Genomic DNA, 19,884 nt, shown 5'->3' on the forward strand with positions numbered 1-19,884 from the left:
GATATATCTGTGTGTAATATGACAGGTTATAACTGAGCCCTTAAACAAATATTTTCTCCAGTTTATAATATATGTCACAGATGCAGCTTATTACATAATTAGAAAACTGTCTTATTCCTGGATTTTATTTTCATACTAAGGTTTCTGAAAACCATTGAAAGAGCTTTGGCCTGTGGAGACACCGTCCTAATTGAAAACTTGGGTGAAACAATAGATCCAGTACTTGATCATCTACTTGGAAGAAACACAACTAAAAAGGGGAGGTAAGTATTTTTGAATGATCAGGATTTTTACATGAGGCTTAGTGCCACATTATTCCTATTGTTTTTTCTGTTCCTTATCAGCTCAAAGCTTGGTATACAACTATTAAAAAAAAGAGAGAGAGGTACTGGTTTACAACTGGTAATGAATCCATATCAAAAATTGAGAACCTGGGTATAAACACCTCAAATTTTTTATGATTTTAAAATGTAGAACTACTGATTTTTCCTGTCTTCAAGGCTACCCATGCAATCTTATACAAACTTTGCTATAAATTCTCTCTTTTTTACTAGTAAAAACTGGAAAAAAATAAGTGCAGAGGCATCTGAAATTGCGGGAGGTGGGGGGGAGAGTAAATCAATTTCTGTGAACATTTACAAATTTTTTATTTTTGGAAAATGACTTTCCACTTTTAGTGACTCTCATATGTTCAGAAGAGCATTTATACTGTAACCTATATGTAAAGCAAATATTCTTATTATGGTTGACATATTATAACAATGTGATAAATCAGAAGAAATTAATGAAAAAATAATTGTTCTACCACAACATAATGTATTTATGGCAAATTCTTACTGGCTTTACATTATTTTTCCTCTCTCTTAATGTAGTAAATGTCTTACCCTTAGATAATAGCTGGTCCCAAAGACCAATTAAAATAAATAAATGCTTTTTTATCTAGTTCTGTGGGCTTTGGTCCAGGAAAATTCAGTTTGTCATGACTGACAAAAAAGGAAAATGTCTTTGTGAGAATCTTTCATTTTGGGAGTGAGAGACAAAATGATTCACCTGACCTGGAACAAAAGATTATGTTTCCATTTCAGTCATTTGTAACAAAGCCAAATTCATGAAAGAGAGAGACTCAACTTCAGTGAGGCAGAGTGTTCATGTGCCAATTTTACCTATTGCTCTGCAGTCGGGACACTCAGCAAGGCTGCAGAAGATTCAGGGTTCAATTTTTTTCCACTGCCTGGGGGCACCTAAACCTACATCTCCTGCTGATATATTATAACTGATATTCTGGTACAGGGGTGGGCAAAATACGGCCCACAAGCCGGATCTGGCCCGCGAGGCCGTTCTGTCTGGTCCGCGGGGCCCCTAAAAAAATTTGGAAAATTAATATTTCTCTGCCCTTGGTTCCTGTCAGAAATGACCCCGGGGAAGCCCAGTGGGCTCCAACAACAGCGGGGTCCAGTCTGCCCCACCCCCTAGCCGGAAGCCCCAGCTGAGGTTTCTGGCCTGGGAGCATGTGGCTGCCCTGGCACAGGAAGCTCAGGTAAGTGGGGGGGTGGGACCCTGGGCAGGGAATGAGTGCGGGGGGGGGAGAAGCGGTCCCTCCCCACCCCACGCCTGATGCCCTGCACTGCAGCTGCTTGCAGCCCACGTGGGGCTGCCTGTGCCTGCTCTGGACAGCCCTATGCAGGCTGCAAGTGCCTGCAGCATGGGGCAACAGCCGTGGGGTGGGGGAGGAGCCGCTTCCCCCCCACACACACACACACTCAGCTTTTCCCTGGGCTCCTTCCCTACATGGAGAAAAGTGGTCCCTCGCCCACCTGGTGCCCTGCGCTGCAGGCACTTGCAGCCTGTGCAGGGCTGTCTGGAGCAGGCACAGGCAGCCTGTGAGTGCAGGGCACCAGGCCTGGGGCAGGGAGGGGTTGCTTTCTCCACACACCCCATGCACTCAGCACCATCTTGTAACCCAGCTCCCCTGGCAGGCTGGCAATGGGGCGGTTACAAGCTGGTGCTGAGCATGGGGAAGAGTGGCCCCTTGCCTGCCCCATGGCCAGCACCCCGCACTGCAGCCACTCGCAGCCCACGCGGGGCTGTCCGGAGTAGGCACAAGCAGCCCCAGGCAGGCTGCGAGCTCTGCAGCATGGAGCACCAGTCATGGGGCAGGTGAGGGGCCACTTTTCCCCATGGTCAGCACCAGCTTCTTCCCTGCTGGCAAGCAGGGGGTTGGGGCTGTGTGCTGCCCCCTGCCTGTACTGTGGGACTGGGGGGCACTGGGTGTGAGTGGGTGGGGGGCCAGTGGGAGCACATTGACCGCACCGGTGTCCCGGGACCAGTGCTGGTGGGGCCCAGTGCAGGGTGGCAGGAGTACAGGGTCCCAGCTGGCAGGGGCTCCATGGAGCCGGGCCAGCTCCCCACACCCTGCTGGTGCAGCCCAGCCCAACTCCACGGACCCCTGCCAGCCTACATCCCACTTTGATCCCCACCGGTGTTGGCCCTGGATCATTGGTCCCAAGATGGTGACCGAGGGGCAGGGCACCTGTCAAGGAGTGGGGCTACCCATGCAGCCTTTGACAGTCTGTAAAAACTGGGTAAGCGGCCCTCCGCTCAAAATAATTGCCCGCCCCTGTTCTGTTGGGTAGTTTTCTCAGTCTTTCATGTTGAAGCTGTTCCAGTTTGTATTTCTGGGTATAACAAACTATATGAAACAAGGACTGAAACCCAGGTGTTCAGTTTTCCAAAAGAATACCCTAACTTCCTAGATATAGAGATTATCCTAGTTTCTCTCTGGTATAACATATGTTTAAGAACTTCATATAAAATAACACCTGTGACTAGAGCTGGAAAAAACCCAAAGCAGAATAACATGTAGCCTTGTGATTAGGGTTTGGGTGATACAGATCCAAATCCCAGCTCTGAATCAAGCAGAGGGAGAGCCTTTAAACCCATATCTTCCACCTTTCAGAAGAGTACTCTAACCAGTGTGCCCAGGCATTAAGGAGACAGTGATTTTCTTCTCTTCTTTTTCCTTCACTTTGCAAATCTAACTCTTTTTTTTTTTCAAACTGAATTTTTAGCAAACTGTTTACTTAAAAATTTGCTTAAGTTTAATTAGGATACCTCTAAACATAGGCTTTCAAGAGCTTGGGATGAAATTGTAGAGGGGCCATGGTGGGGAACTTATACTGCTACCCATGCTGGGGGGCAATTAGTGAAGATCCACCTCTAGTGCCTGTATCATTTGAGTATGTGACCAGTGGTCAGATTTCAGTGTCTGCAAACACTGTGAGCAGACTGGAAAGAAATGTTTAGTCTGGTTATGTCAGTGTACACCTAAAATGAGTATTATCAACTGGTTCATTCTGGGGGCTCAAACTTGGCCCCACAAATTTCTCTCTTATCAGAGGTGAATTTTTGTTCTTTCCTTAGACTAGGAAATTCTTTGCTGCTGTTTTACAAAAGAAAAATACCTTCAGTTCTGAGAGTAAAAGAGATACAATACTGAAGACACACTCTTATCACATGTGCCAGGGGCTTTTTAAATTCTTTTTGCATAGCCAGCATTGCCATACAGAAGGAACTGCTTTCATATGTACTTCAAGAAGTTATGGCCAGTTAAGTAGGCTGGCTTTATTAGCTCCAAATTAAGGGAGACAATGCATCTGTTACTCGCATTTGCCAAAATACATGTCTGTTATTGTCAAGTTATACTCAACTTTTCTCCTTTTTATATATATATTACTCAACTTTTCTCCTTTATATATACACACAAATATATTATCCCGTTTCTTGTAAGCCACCATAAGCCTTCAATGGGAGGGGTGGCGTATGAGTTGAATGAATGAATAAATAAAAGCCATGTGCTTAGTGCCTGCACACAAAAATGATAGGATTTACAAGAGTTTAAATCCTTTTTGAATCCACAACTGGTTTAAGACTAACAACATTTTATACAAAGCAAAACATTGCCCTGTGCTTTCCACCCTTAAAATGCTGTGTTTTCTTTTTCATTGTAAATAACTCAACTCTCTTAGGCTCCCTCGAACTAGTTAATTCTGCAATTGCTCTAAGACCAGTTACACATGCAAAGTAGCTGTCACGCCATGGAAAGCTCTAACCAGTCCTAAAGTTAAACCTTGAAAATATGTGCTAACATTATAGCTTGTTGCTATTGAGCTTTAATTTGCACATGTAATGGGGGCTCCCAGCCATAGGGCTGCATCATGCCTAGCCGGTGCTGGGAGTCCTGCAACCAAGGAGACAGTCAGCCCCAGTAGCTGCTGACTCTGGGTCACAGCACCACAGGGACCGAGTCCCACAGCTATGGACACTGGATCCCGGCAGCATGGGTCCCAACAACTGGGTCCTGGCCTCCTGGTGCCAAGACCCAGTTGGGTGCCAGCAACCGCTTGGCAGGGCTGCAGTCTTCCAGTCCTGGGCATGCACAGAGCTCCCAGGGCTGGAAGATCACAATTTCTATGGTCTTCCAGCCTCAGGGAGTGTATGAAACTCCAAGGGAGGGAGACTGCAGCAGCTGCATCTTCCAGCTGCAAAGGTGCATGAGGCACCTCTGCAGCTGGGTGCCCCTGAACTGATGAAACCATTAATGCTCAACTGAGGGGGATCCCAGCTACAGGAGTTTGCTTCTTACCAGTACACTGGCAGTAAAGTGCAATGGGATCTAATGCATGCATTAACCCCATTGCACCTTTCCTTTCGTATGTAGAGGAGCCCTCTGACCCACACTAAATACCCAAAGTTTGCTAAGTATGTGCTTGTAAAAGTAAGATAATGTGTGGCCTGATTTTGTTTACACTTACATCAGTATAAATCTGCAGTAACTCCACTGAAAGAAAGATCAGAATTGGGTTCCATGCTTTTGAAGTCTTATTGGCTAATTTTGGACATGATTCAAGAACACTAGTAGGAAGAGGTATGATAAAAATGATGGGAGTCACAGCAATATCATTGCACAGTTACCCTGCAAAGGCTTCTACACAGCAGAACAGAGATGCATACACATGTCCACACACTCATCATTTTAATATCAAGTGACCAATCTAAGAGTTCTTTGCAAGTGCAAATAAAAGTTCCTCCAGTTAATATTTAATATTTTTGTATGGCCTTCTGTTCACTGCATGTTGAAAGATATACCACATTTTCATCCTGGAGCAGTGGAAATATACAGCCCTTCTCTACCAAGTGAACTGGGTTTTCATCATTCTGGATTTTTTATTATTATTATTTTAGTAATTTGTATTAGGCATTTTTGTTTTTCTCCTAATAAAGGAAGACTAAAAAGATGCTTGTGATAGATAAGGTACAGTCTAACAGTTGAAGTTCATTAATAATTGGAATGTTGTAGAGTATGAAGTAATGAATACTAATTACTTCTTTCATGTCTGACAGCACCCTGTGGACCAATACATCAGCCCAGACTTTAATTTGGTTCTAGTAATGGTTTCATCAATAGTACATTAATTCTGTGTTTGAAAAGATATACAGTTGAACCTGACCCACACAGTAGATACCACTGTCATAAAATGGCCACATACTGACAACAACTGGATAATTACAAATAATTAAATCCACTGAACTTCAGACAATCCTAATTTTAAGTAAAATATATCTTATGATATCAATCGACAGAAAGCATAGCCAGGGAAATTTATCAACTTGAACTTCTTCTAAAGCAAATTTACTAGCTTGCATACTAGAAAATGTGCTGATCTGTGAACAACTTCATGAAATTATATCCCCCTAGTTTACTGAGTTTAAGTCTTGGACATGGTATATTACCAGCTAATGATGGCGTTTCTGACTGAAGACTGCAGTAGAACTTCTCAACATCAGACAACCTTGCATAAATATTGCTCTTCTATTACCTGAATGATTATACAGTGGGAGCTGTGCATAGTCAGTATTTCTCAAAACCAGTCTTAGGTTCTTAAAAACAGATTTAGGATCTCAACTTTAGATACCCAAAGTTAAAAATATGGGTGTCACATTTATTTTTTGTTGCCGGAGAACTACTTTAACAGAGAATATGCTTGGGAATATGATCTCTTGTTTTCACAGACAGTTTTTTTCAAACTATTATGTATGGGTTACAATGTAGAAAAAGCTGAGAATTTTATAAATTCACACCACTTGGAGCAGCTCAGATTTCCTTATTGTTTCTTTGATTGCAGCAGGATAAAAGGAGTAAAACATAATCAAAACTTTGCTGATAACATAAGTAGAAATAAGTCTAGATGCATGCACTTGAGTCCATCACAGCAGTAAGGAGTAAAATGATGCCATTTTTGTATAGTTGATTTTTTTTTTTTTTTGACAATAGCCTACTCTAAGAGAAATGGCAACCATTAAATAATCGGCTGAGAACAGCAATTCAAGATGATTTAATGTTTTCATAAGTCTTCATTCCCCTCTCCCCTCCCCTCCCCCCTCCACATTGTAGAGATCATTTGTATCCTGGTATCTATCATAAGCATCACTTTCTATAGGTCAATGTCATTTCAACTTGAAAGACTGGTATAAACACCTGAGGTGATAGAGGGACAGATTCATTGTTTATTAGGTCCCCAGTTGGGTCCACTTGAGTAGCTACTTATGCTTGCTCAGAGACTATGCATGTGGGCAAAGGACCATTCATGTGGATCCAATTGCAGGACTGGGGCACTCTAAAGTACAAATTGTACTTTAAGATAGCTCAAGGTTTGAGTGTTGTATACAAGCCTAGTGTTCATCTGGTCACATTTTTTCCATTCATGTGAGACTTGACTGTTACAGTTTTGTGTAAAGCCAAGATAATTAACTCAGTTTCTACACAGAAATAGCCTTCCTCACTTTGCACATCTTTCCAGCTGGGAAACGTTAAGGCAGAATTTTTCTTCACTAAACTAGTTTGACCAACTTGTACAGTTTGCCTGCTGAGATTGCTAAGTAACAGCTCCACTCTATGCTTGTTTGCACCTGATTTGTTCAGCTTTTCTCTCTGGGTTAGTGGCTGGATTTCACAAGCCTGATGCAGAAGCTTTTAATTTTAAACAGCAGGGTTTGGAATAAGGCTCCATTGAAGTGTTTCTTTTTTCCCTTTGAAGTAGGAAAATATTGTTTCGCCTAGCATTCTTGTCCAAAAAAAATCTGCCTAGCAGTGCTCTTCATTTTGACTGAGCTGCTCCTAAATGCCTATTAGCTGGAACCTGTCATATTTTCTGCCATGTAGAGATGCTATTCTTCAGTGGAAACTGTGCACCCTGAAATATTGACCTTTTTAATTGTTATGTTGTTAATTTCTTAATTCTAGATTCTTAAACATGTTCCTACTATACTACTTCTCATTTTGAGTACTTCACATCCTTGTCAGCATCCTACTTCTGGGGTTCTGGACATAATCCTGCCTTTTCACTTGAGAAATGGAAGTGAAAGGCATTTCCTTTGCAGATTTACTTAGCTGGTGGTAATTGGTCTTCAATAAGTGAAGTTTCAGCTTCCAGAACTTTCAGAGTATCTGCCAGTGCAAGAGATTGTCTTCCTGAAAGTGGGTTGTTATGAGCATCATCCAAACTGCCTCCACTTCTGTCCTTCTCTTTTGATTCGAGAACCTTTGATCACTTTTGTGTTCAACTGGAAGAAAATAATGGAGTGTTGCTTTGTGTCTGGGGTCCTCTGGGAGAGAGAGTAGAAGGAAAGTGTAGCAGGGACAGGGTCCCAGTCCCTGCCATGCTCTCGCAGGACTGGCCATGCCAGCCAGGAACTCATCTGCCCGGATATGAACATGTGGGTCATCTCTGGAGCACAGGGAACCATAGCTGCCAGCAGTCCCAGGAGCATGAGAACATGTGCTTTCTGATTAGCCCACAGTGGGAAGTGGGCAATTTAAAAGGAGGACACTGACAGAACTTGGTGTTTGGTATACCCAGTGTGGGAAAATTTCACAGGAGCCTGCAGGAGGGAAAAATCCTGAAGAAGAAACCTGCATGCCAGACCCTTGGGAGCTGCTGGGACCAGGACAAGTCCACATGAGGATAATCTCCCTGAAAGATAAGTAGATGTAATTGGGGGGAGTGACAGCAAGGGTTGTCCCTGCAGAAGCCCCAAGCTGGGACCCCAGATGGAAAGAACATCCATGGGGAATAGCTAGTGAACAAGCTGAGTAAAAGAGTGAGAGGGAAAGAAAAGTGAACCAGCCTGTATGGGCGAGTGGGGACCAAGAAAGAAAATGAGGCAGATGGACTAAAGAAAAGGGTCAGACTGTCCTGCTGCTGAGAAGAACTGAGCAGGAACTCTAATTCTATGGCAGAGCATGCTCAGGAAGAGGGAGAAGAAATCTGAGGGAATTGCTCATAAATTTTGATTTATAAAGGAACTAGAAGGTATTGAGGGCCATGGCTAAGAAGCCCTTTCTTTGAGTTAATTCTTCCATACAGGAGAATAAAGGGTGGGGGAGGGAAGGGAAAATCCTTCCCCAAAGATTTGATTTACAGTCAAGGCAGAAGTTGGACTCGGTTCCCAAAAGGGGACAGTTGAGGAGGACAAAGTCAGAAGGCCTGGGACCAGCAGATGAAGAAATGTGAATGAGTTAATCGAAATAATTATTGTTTGAGTTGATGAGAGTGGTTATATAGCGGCTGCCCTGGTGGAGAAGGAGAACAAGACACTGAGTTAAGGACCAAGGAGAAAAAGACCAGGAATAGTCTCCACTCACCGTCCATGGGGAATAGTGACCATCAACCTGAGAAGAAAGGGGCAGGGTGTAGGGAAGGTGGAGCCCTGTAGAAGAACCTCACGTGGGTCAGGTGGACCAGCAAGTCAAGAACATCCATCTTCCTAAACAACCATTTTCCATCAAGACTTGGCAGGCAAGTAGGAGGTAGAGATAGAAGTCAATATAACCTGACATGGTTCTGAAGCAGAAGACAACTGCCTGCTCACAGGAGGTAATTGTACAGGTCTCTACACAAGTCTTTGCTATTAAATATAATGTTTCTTGAATTGGACTGGCCCTAGAAATGCCTCATTCCCAAATCTGCTGGTCCAGAGGCCAGGTCCTATTTGCCCGCCTGCGATACCTTAAACTATTGCTTCATAGATGCAATGAGTGGTGATTAGTAGAAAAGTTGAAGCTAATCGTAGGCATGTGGTACTTTTAAAGAAATCAAGTCATGTATCTAGGTGCCAAAATTTGGATATAGGCACCTAAATGTAGGCCTCTGTTTCTGAAAATGTTGGCCTTTCATCAGCTATATTTTCCATTCATAAACCTATCAGAAGTTGTCTTCCTCGATTATAGTTTGATAGTCCTATAAAATTGTTCTCTTCTGTTACAAAGATCCCTCAGGGTTTCTCTTTGGTTGCACAGGTATTTGGGGTTGCACAGGCAATTCATCTTTTGAATTTCTAGGGCTGTCTCCCCTTTATTTCAAGGACTGTGTTAATTTCCACTAGAAAAGCAGGGTAGACATTTTTCAGTTCATTTTGGCAGTGTCTAACCGAAGGAAATGGAGATCCTGAAGCTTTTGTCACCCTTGTTTGAAAGAGATTTTGTCCCATTCGAGTGTTCCAAGGTAGGTACAATCTTAGTGAAGTCTGCACTGAAGGCTAGAAAAAAGTATTTTCCTTTTCTTGCACTGTTTTTTCCATTCTTGTAGTTTCACTAGTAGCACCCATAGACACTACACTCTTTCATAGTCTAAGAGTAATTTCTAGATAAATTACCCCACTGTTTCAGTGAAAGCTATTCTGTGGTGTTTTCCCACCCCTCTGCTTATCATTTGTTGCTCATTTTCTTTAAGCTGAGAGAGAGCAATAACAAAATATTTATTTTTCCCAGCTGTGCAATTAACAAAAAAATTAGAATAGCTGCAGTGATAAAATCCAGTGAGTCATTAGGTAGTTTTTGTCTTTCATAGATGATAACCACACAAATTGATGAAAATTTATTACCTCTGCAAATTGAGAACCCATAAAATACTATTTCAGTACAAGATGCCCAAGCTCATTTTATAACCAGGCATCCTTTCATTTTCATAACATAGCATTTTTCCCTTGGTAATTTTTTTTAACGGACAAAGCAAACTGAAATGTCCTCTTTTGTCCAATACCTGGTTCTAATAACCTTTTGTCTGTGCTTTTAAGAATGGTATATCCCAGGGCTTCTGATGTACTGTGGGAAAACGTGTCTTACCTTCAGTGCCCCAAGTAAATAAGTGATTTCGGTTTGCCATTACATTTAGCTGAGGTTATTCTGGCTCTGCATTATCTCACTTCTGCCCCCATAACCCCTGGGTCAAGCCATAATTGAGCTCTGTTTGAGATGCTGCATGACTGTTCAGGAGGATTTTCTGAAATGTGGAGACCAGCAAGACTTTGAGGACAAAAACATGCATTCGTGGAAAATTGACTAGATGTGAGGAGCATTGCCTTCATAAACTGGTAATTTGGAGCAGCAGTAGCAGCATGAAGAAATAGGATCACATCATCTTGCAGATGTGGAATGACCAGGAGTGTCTCCAGAACTTCAGCATGAGAAAGGGAAATCGTGGAGCTGCCTGAGGATCATGTCCTAACTCTCTGATGCTGTGGCACTCAGTTGAACAGACCCATACCAGTACCAAAGCATGTTTTTGTTGCTTCCAGGAATCTGACTAGCCCAGGCTGCTGCAGATCCCTGATTAGTCACTTTGCTGTGGACAGAACAACTATTATATAGGTCTGGGATAGTTTTGTGAGCTGATTCTTCCTATGATTTACCCATGTGGGCAGGACATAAGGAATGTGCCTAGGAAGGAATAACCACTATCAAAGAAAATGGGGTTTCCAAACTACTCTAAGGCCACTAATGGAAGAGGTGCCCATAGTTTGCTTACCTAGAGGAGCTAACAGAAATATTAATGGAAAAAGTCTGGTTCCAAAAGCTAGACTCTTCAGGAAGCAGGTTCATGAATGCAAAGGTAGGCAATGCCAGGGTGCTGAGGAGATCTGGCTTTTACCGGCTGAGACTTCAGTTCCATTAGTGACTTTGCTATCAAAAGTGTGTTGGTGACAACCATTGTTTTGAGGAACCCTATTTACTGTCTTCTACTGTAATTCACAAAACAATAAAGCCTGAGTGCAGGGCCTGACAAATGATAATTAAGTTGCATGTGTAACAGTTGCAGGATGGTGGCTGAGTAAACATTCAGCTGTCTGAAGGAAAGATAGCACTGTGTAGAAAACTGGTTGTATCCATACGTTGGCAACTCAGTGCAATGCTGCTTAACTGTAAAGATACTTAATGAATATTTAATTGTATTTGCATGGGAATTATTGTATTCAATTCTTGATAAACTTTTATGTGTTTATTAGCTTTTATTTGTTTTTAAAAGTATGTAGTGGGGGTTGCTCCCCATATTATATTATTAAACGTATTATGATTGCTTTTATTTATTTTAATTCTTTGTTAGCTATTGGCTTTTATTTTGGAGGGGAAAGGCCTTTTTAATCCATTTTAAAGTAGATTTCACAAGATCAATAAATGTTTTTTATGTGTTATAATGAGAAAATCTTGTGCTTTTGTGTTTTCAGTGATTTGGACATTGTGCAACTTTAATAAAATCTTGTTACACAACTTTCAAGTCTAAGAACATGAAGGAGAATATAAGAAGTGCCATACTGGGTCAGATAACGGGTCCATCTATCCCACTATATTCTTTCTGACAGTGGCAGAAGTAGATGTTTTAGAGAGAGAGCTTATGAACAGGGTAGACCTAGAGTAGTTTATCCGCTATCAGACCTTCTCTAATATCCACTGTCATTGGTTTAGAGATGCCAGATATATTCCTGACTCTTCTGTTTAATAGTTATTAGTGGATCTATCACCCATGAATTTGTCTAGTTCATTTTTCAGCTTGGCTATACCATCTGCCTCTACAACCTCTTGTGGTCATGACAAGTTAACTATGTACTGCATAAAAAAGTACTTTTTCTTCTTAGTTTTCAACCTGTCTCCTGCTAATTTCAGTGGCTGCCCACTATTTTCTAGTATCCTGGAACTTGCTGAATAACAGTTCATTGTTCACTTCGTCCACACCCTTCATGATTGTGTATAGACCTGTGTTTTATCCCCTCCTCAGCCTTTCCAAACTATAGAGTCCTAGTCTTTATGGTCTCTCCTGGTATCTGGGAGCTGCTCCATCCCCTTGATCACCTTGGTTGTCCTTTTCTGTACCTTTTCTAATTCTACTACATATTTTTTGAGATGCAGAGACCACAATTGATAGTATTTAAGGTGTGGATGCACCATGTATTTGTAGAGTGGCCTGATGATCTTTTCCATTTTCAATTTTCTGTTTTCAGTTCCCTCGTAATGATTTTATTAGCTTTTTGGTTGCCATTGTGCATTAAACTGTTCTTTTTAGATAACTATCTACAGTGACTCCAAGGTGTCTTTCCTGAGTCATAATGGGTCAGAACTCACCATTGCAAGCATGTAATTGAGTTTATTTTTCCCCAGGTTCATTACCTTGTACTTGGCAATGTTCAAGTTCATCTCCCCAGTTTTTGCCCACTCAGTCTGGCAAGATATTTCTGCAGCTGCTGTCCATCAGCTTGGTATTTGACTACCTGGAATGATTCAGTATCATCTGCAAATAGGAAGATTTCATGCTGCACCCCCATTCCCAGGTCATTGATGAAAATATTAAGCAAAACCAGATCCAGTACAGATCCCTGCAGGACTCTACTTCTGACCTCCCTCTATCCTGAAAAGTGACCATTTAACCCTACTCTTTGCTTTGCTTTGAAAATACATTCAAAGCAACAGTCTCTATACAGAAAAACAAAAGCTGTTGTTAAACAAACAGTAGGGCCAGTATACAGCTGGAAAGTGACTAGTGTTCTTTGTGTGTTTCAGTACCGGTGGTTTGTGATTGTGTTAGTAGGTGGTCAGTGACTGTTCACTACATATTCAAAACCAGTAACTCAAGCATAGTTGACTTAATCAAAGCCAACAAACTAAACTGCTGTAACAATTACTGTCTCGGCTGCCTGTGATGTCTTTTTTTCTCTCTCTGACATCTTGTTTTGCCTATATTTCCCATTAATGAATAGTGGTATGGGTACCTACAGTCAGAGTGTGCAGCCAGCACCTGTCCACTCCAGTTCTTAGAACTGTCCATTGCCCAGGCAATTCCAGAGATTTCTAAATCCTGCACTGGTTGCATGACGTAATGACACGGTGAAGAATTTCAAGTCACAAGCACTGGCACAATTCCTAAGTCAACCACCAGAACCAGACGGATTCAATCACAGACTCTAGTCCTGGCAGAGGTGCTGTCACTTGCAAAGGAGGTAGATCTGGTGCTAGCACACTGAACAGCTGCTCCATAAGCATGCAGTCATACTCCTTTTGAGTCTGCTCCTTGAAGAATCAGTCTCTCTTCCTACTGTGTAGCATGATTTTCCTTTGCTCACTGGCAATCTGTACTCCTCATTTCCTTGGCAAAGATGGCATCGATGGCCCTTTCTTTCCTTACCCATCAACTAGATCCTTCAATTACCCACCTTCCTAGGCAGGCATAGTCAGCTCTTCAGCTGTTGAAGGACCTGCCAAGGAGATGAAAGACAGGCCACTATGATTTTTGCCATATAAGAGTACCCTTGCCTTATTGACTATGTGAATACAAAGCTAGAATTTACATTTGTCATATTTGGTATGCCAACATTTCTCATTTATGTGCTATACAACTCAGAAGCAACTAGTTCAAATGCTATGCAATAAGAGTTCAGTGCATCCTGGTAAGAACGTTCCACAGTCCTTTAAAAAAATTAAGTTTGCTGATGTGTAGTGAGGAGAGGGGTCGAATCAAAATAGGACCTCTGTTTACAGCACTGCTTTGTTTTTCAGATTTGGAGTCTGTTTGAAGACATAAATATTAAGAAATACAAGTTAGAAAAATGGTGTTTCAGGTCACTGGTAGAGCCCTATCAGGGTATATGAAGGAGCTTTCTAGAAGCCTGATGACATAACAGCTCATTAGTGAGTAGATGGGTTTAGTAAGTTACCAAAATGATTCTACAGAGTTTTTGCCCTATCAGCTAACCTGAATGCCTAACTAGAGATTGTGCTTCATGAAAAAAATTGTAAACACCACCTTCCAAGCAGGGTGATTGTTATAATATGCTTAACTAGTCAGGGGTTATTGGCTACCAACAGATTGGCCAGTATTTTCCCCCTCACCTTATTGCATGCCTACAAGCACAAGAAAAGGAATGTAATAAACAATGTCTTTGTTAGCAATGATTTTATCACTTCCATAGGTTTCATAGGGGCTGGAAGGGATCATTGGGTCCAGCCTCCACCCCCTCCCCGCACCATAGGTGGGAAGTCAGCTGGGATCAAGAATTTTTAATCTATGCAGGTCAAAAATGTGCAAAGGAATAATAGCACTGGATTGCTACCCTCACCCTCACCACAGCTTCCTGTGTCTAATAAATGGACAAAATACAGTGGGCAGAAATCAATGCCTGGGGTGCTTAGTAGTAAGTGTTTTATCACATTAAATACACCAATGAAGCTGTAAGCCAAGAAGTTGGGATGAGACTTTTACAACGAAGGTACAAATAAACAGTATTACATTAGTACAGTGTAATACAAGTAAGTGAAAAAAATTCACTTAAGCATGCTGCAACTGAAATCTTGTGAATGTATTTAAACATTGCAGAGGAAGTACTTTGAAACACCCAATACTTGTTTTTGGTTGTTTTTTTCAGTTGTTTTTCCCTGTTTGGTATCCATTTTGTAATACACATGAATTGAGCAGGAGAAGGAAACTGAATTATGGCTACCACCTAAATCTAAGCACACTCCAGTACCCACAAGAATCTTTCAAAACAGTAACTTCACTGGTCATAAACCAAGACATCTCTCCCTCTTTACACTGTACTTTCTCACATAGCAATAACAGACATGGCAAGCAGCACTTACCAGGAAACGAATCTATTCCCCATCCCTTTGAGGCAGCTGTACAGGCTGTTCTAGCTGACTATGAGATGATCCGAGTTAATCACTCTTTGCTTCTGGAATTTGTCCTTGCTAGCATCCTATTCCTCTGTGCATTTAATCCCTATAGGTATATAATAGGAGTATAGCAGAGAGTGGAGTTTGTGCTTGGGGCAGCGGCATACTTGTAACAAGGGTATACTTACTGCTGACCTTTGATTTGATTCCTTAGTGTTGTGGTGCAGATGTTTTCAGTTTGCGTCAGTACTTCTGTCCAACTGGGTAGATGTTGAAAGCTTCCAGACACTTGGAGTTCATCTCGTAACGGCATGTATTCTTGCAAAATTGTTTACCTTGGAACAGTCCATCCACTAGCTAACAGAAATGTGCCTAGGCTCTTCTGGCCAGCTTCTGCAGGTTGGGAGCACACGTATGGCTTGGCAGATGCAGCAAAGGCTCTTGGTATCTAAACCCAAGCACACTGTGTAGAAAATGAAGGATCTGGTGCAAAGCAGAGTACAAAGTGTTTGGGAAATAGTGGACAAGCGGGTAGAAGGTGCAGGTACAGAAAACTGTGGGATTGGCAGCAGGGACTATATGTATGCAAACCCAGGGCTTTGCTACATCCTACAAAGTGGGCCGGTAGGGCAACTTCATAGCTCAAGTATCTTCCACCACACCTGCAGCAAAACTTGGCAGCTCAAGCTATATGCATGTGGATGGGGAGAGTGGGCACTGACACATACCAGAAGGTGCAGCGCTCTTGCAATGTAGACATACCTAAAAATTCCAAATCATTTTTCAAACCTATGCAATGTTTTACCTTGCCTGTCTGTATATCCGAGCTTGATACTTCAGTAAGGTGCCCTGGCAGCAGTATAATCATAGCATAGTAAAGGAACAGCCAGTGAGAAGTCTCTTTATTAGGGGATCTGATTAATATAATAAAAGATCATTTATAATGTCTCTCAATTAGCAAGAAAGTAATTTTGAACCAACATTTTGTAAGTCATGTTAAAAATTCTCTTTGGTTTCTCAGTCCCTAGTCCTATGTCTCCTTTTCATGTTGCTGTGTGTTATAAGTATGAACTGTTTAGTTCCTTGCTTCAGCCTTTATGGCCAAGATATTTTTAAAAGATAGGAAAATATAAGATTTTAAAGAGAGCATTGATAAGCATACAAATATCACTCTACAGTTGTTTGAAAATGTTTCATAATAAACACAAGGATGAAAAGTTTCCTGTGAACGGTGGACTCTTCTATATATTGGCCTATTTCCAGTAAGCCACAGGTAATGAACTTCAGTACCAGGTGAATCTCTCGTACTGAAAAGAGTGCAGGCCATTTGTTCCAAGTGAATTTTATCAGTCTCACTTTCCTCTCAGACTGTTTGGTTTGCATGTTCTTTGTGACATTAAAATTAAGTAGCATTGATCTTGAGTGAAGTAAAATATTTTAAAATTGCTTTATTTTATGCCATTTCCATTGCCATATACCTATTCTCAGGTATATTAAGATTGAAGACAAAGAATGCGAGTTCAACAAGAATTTCCGTATCATCCTTCACACTAAGTTGGCTAACCCTCACTACAAGCCAGAACTGCAGGCTCAGACCACCCTCATTAATTTCACTGTCACAACGGATGGGTTGGAAGACCAGCTGTTGGCTGAAGTTGTTGCTGCTGAAAGACCCGACTTAGAAAAACTTAAGGTGAGCCCTTCTTTTGACTACTTTTGCTGTTCTTCCCAGGGTTTAAAGCCAGCCCCATGTCCTATGGAATCTACTGTGCAGTGACTGTCACTTATACGTGAAGTGGACATAAAGGGTCATTCTGAGAAGTGTATGTAAGAATCTGCTGCCCCCACAGATGCTCTGTTCTTCTGAGGCTCCAACCCTAATACAAAATACAGCTTGTAATGATTGCACCATGATAATCTTCCTTTCTCTCTTTCTGCACTGGTTTAAACCACCTCAGTGTTTTCTGCTTCAATGAGCTTGAGCCAATAAGCAGAAATTAAATTTCATGCCAATTTGCAAGAGGATACAACTGCACCATTAAGCTCTAGGGCATTTGGCTAATTATGCTCGGAATTTATTCCTGCTAAAATGCAGAACTATATTTACTGCGTTATTAATCATTTTGCAGTAACTTGTGAACAGAAATATTTTTATAGATTTCTGGAAAAGGCTCTTTAGGAGAGTTGCCATGTTTTACCAGATGTTTAAAGATGAAAAATATATGTATAGGTGAACAGTCAATAATAAGGATGCTTCTACTTCTGTAACAACTTAATTCCAAGGATCTCCAAACACTACAAAATTGGAATTGGTATTATAATGCCCACCCCTCTGATCCTGCTATTGTTTTACCAGTTTTACAGAAGGGCAGACTGAGAACACAGAAACTAAGTTACTTGCAAGTGTCGGGATCAGAGTTAGGAATAGGATCTGAAAGATTCTTGGCTATATTCCTCTGAGTCTGAGTGTTTGGTGCAGGATTGTGTGGAGAGTGGATATCAGCAGGGTAGTTTTACCTACCTCCTTGATCATCACTGGTGTTATTAGTTGCCAGGCAAGGGTTCTCCCTAAAGAGAGTCAGTGTAGCAGAGCAGACTTCTGCCATGGTCTTCTGAGCTGGAGTGAGCATAGCAGAGGGACTACAGTCTTCAGCTTTCTAAGTTCTGGAATTGTCTAACACAATGAGAATTACCTTCCTGTTTAGGGCTGGCTCCCGGCCTCTTTTTGCAATAAAGAAGTTAGAATAAGGCTAAGTCTGGCTCACTATCTTGGTGTTACATTCCAATGTCTGATCTTGCTGTCTTAATGTTTGGTTAATACCATTATACCATGCCTTTTTTGTTAGAAAAGAAGTTGCATTCTCTTTTTTTCTGAAACAGAGCTGAAATGTAATGATCTAAATAAATGGAGAATAAAGATTTCTAGACTGTGAAACAAACATTCACCTTTTGTTGCTGTTATTTGAATACAGTCTTTTCATTCTCCTTGTTAGTCTGCCCTAACCAAACAGCAGAATGACTTCAAGATTGAACTGAAACGTCTGGAAGATGATCTTCTCCTTCGTCTTTCAGCTGCTGAGGGTAGTTTCTTGGGTGACACTGAGTTGGTGAAGAAACTTGAATCAACGAAGAAAACAGCAGCAGAAATTGAATGCAAGGCAGTAACAATTTTATTGTTTTTCTTAATTTTTATTTTAAATTATCTGTAAAATGCAGATTCTCAATTATTTTAGATAGTATATTTAGTGGACATGACTTTCTTTTTAATGTATCCGTTATTCCTAGTTGCTCAGTAAGCACTTAAGAGCCATATATCCATAATTCCTTTTTGGCATCTTTATCATATATAGTTTCATAGTTAGTAGGGTCAGAAGGGACCTGAGCAGATCATCAAGTCTGACCCTGCCATGGCAGGAAAGAGTACTGGGGTCAAACGACCCCAGCAAGGTGATTGTCCAGCCTTGTCTTAAAGACGCCCAAGGTAGGAGCCAGCACCACTTCCCTTGGAAGTTGCTTCCAGATCCTAGCCGCCCTGACAGTGAAGTGGCTCCTCCTGATGTCTAATCTAAATCTACCCACTACCAGCTTGTGACCATTATTCCTGGTCACTCCTGGTAGTGCTTGGGGGAACAGGGACTCCCCCAATGCCTCCTGGTCCCCCCTGACTAGTTTGTAAACGGCCACTAGATCCCCCCCTTAGACTTCTCTTGTGGAGGCTGAACAGGTTCAGGTTCTGCAGTCTCTCCTTGTAGTGTCTGCCCTGCTGCCCCCTGATCATGCGAGTGGCCCTCCCTCTCCATGTTGTCCACGTCCCTCTTGAAGTGCGGCACCCAGAACTGGAGGTAGTACCCTAGCTATTGCTTTTTGCTTCCTAAGTTGATGCCTGATAGCTAATAGAATGAATTGGAAATAAATGTATTGCCATGTGACTAATATTTGTCAAAAGCAAAAATAAATATTGTCCTGAAGAATATCTATTCTTTAACTGTTATGCAAGTAAAAGCCTCTTTGTGTGGGAGGTCGTATAGAGACATTAATGAAAAGGGATGCGACTGTGGCTGAATCCAATAATTCAGACTGTTGCTTACAAGTAATTTTCACACCATTGCCTTGCTTTATTTGAGACAGATAATTGATGGCAGCTAGAGAGAAGGTCCTTATTAAAATAAGTGCAAATTTACTTTGCTGTTATGCAACCAACTTCTCTGATAAGAAAATAAATATACAGCTCATCAATGTCAGTCTTAATTTTACTTAGAAAAGTATTATGGAGTAAATTAATGATCGGTAGTAAATAGTAATATATCAAAGAGGAGATTAAATTACTTTCATTTCTAGCCAGCAAGTAATGGAAACAGTGTCCAGTATAATCCTTCCGGGGCAAATAATATTATTGTCCAAAATATGTAAACTTTCCAGATTTGCAGTCACATTCTTACTTGAACTCATGGGAATTTGTCATTTATTTAGTCTCATGGGCTTGATAATTATGATCAATTTAAAAAGTAAACTGGGCAACTATCTTCCTACAGGTAGCTGAAGCAAAAGAAAATGAGGCTAAAATTAATGAGACGAGAGAGCATTACAGACCAGCAGCTGTAAGAGCATCTCTTCTTTACTTTGTTGTTAACAATCTGCGCAAAATCAACCCCATCTATCAGTTCTCACTGAAGGTAAAGCTTCATTTTTTGATAAGAAGTACAATTTAATCCCAGCAATAGTGATCTAGTATATTAATGCTTTGTATCTTTTTATTGGATGTTAAGATTTGCAGCGCAACGTGTCTGTGAGAAAAAGAAAAGGAGGGTTGTATGTTTTCCCCACTCATTCTTTAAAATATAATACTTCCCAATGACCTCTCTTTCTATTACATTCTAGTACGGCTAGTAAAG

At 41.3% G+C, this 19,884-nt stretch overlaps 1 protein-coding gene across 1 annotated transcript in view; it reads left to right on the top strand.

Annotated features, from left to right (window-relative positions):
• Nucleotides 1-19,884, top strand: part of DNAH11 (dynein axonemal heavy chain 11) — a 270,897-nt gene that overhangs the window by 214,481 nt on the left and 36,532 nt on the right. Inside the window, exons 65-68 of the mRNA XM_019534456.1 lie at nucleotides 141-263; nucleotides 16,481-16,685; nucleotides 17,986-18,150; nucleotides 19,525-19,665. Coding sequence (XP_019390001.1) covers nucleotides 141-263; nucleotides 16,481-16,685; nucleotides 17,986-18,150; nucleotides 19,525-19,665 — 634 coding nt within the window. The remainder of the gene's footprint in view (nucleotides 1-140; nucleotides 264-16,480; nucleotides 16,686-17,985; nucleotides 18,151-19,524; nucleotides 19,666-19,884) is intronic.

The sequence above is a fragment of the Crocodylus porosus genome, unplaced genomic scaffold, assembly GCF_001723895.1.
Source record: "Crocodylus porosus isolate Cpor-Errol unplaced genomic scaffold, CroPor_comp1, whole genome shotgun sequence".
NCBI lineage: Eukaryota > Metazoa > Chordata > Crocodylia > Crocodylidae > Crocodylus > Crocodylus porosus.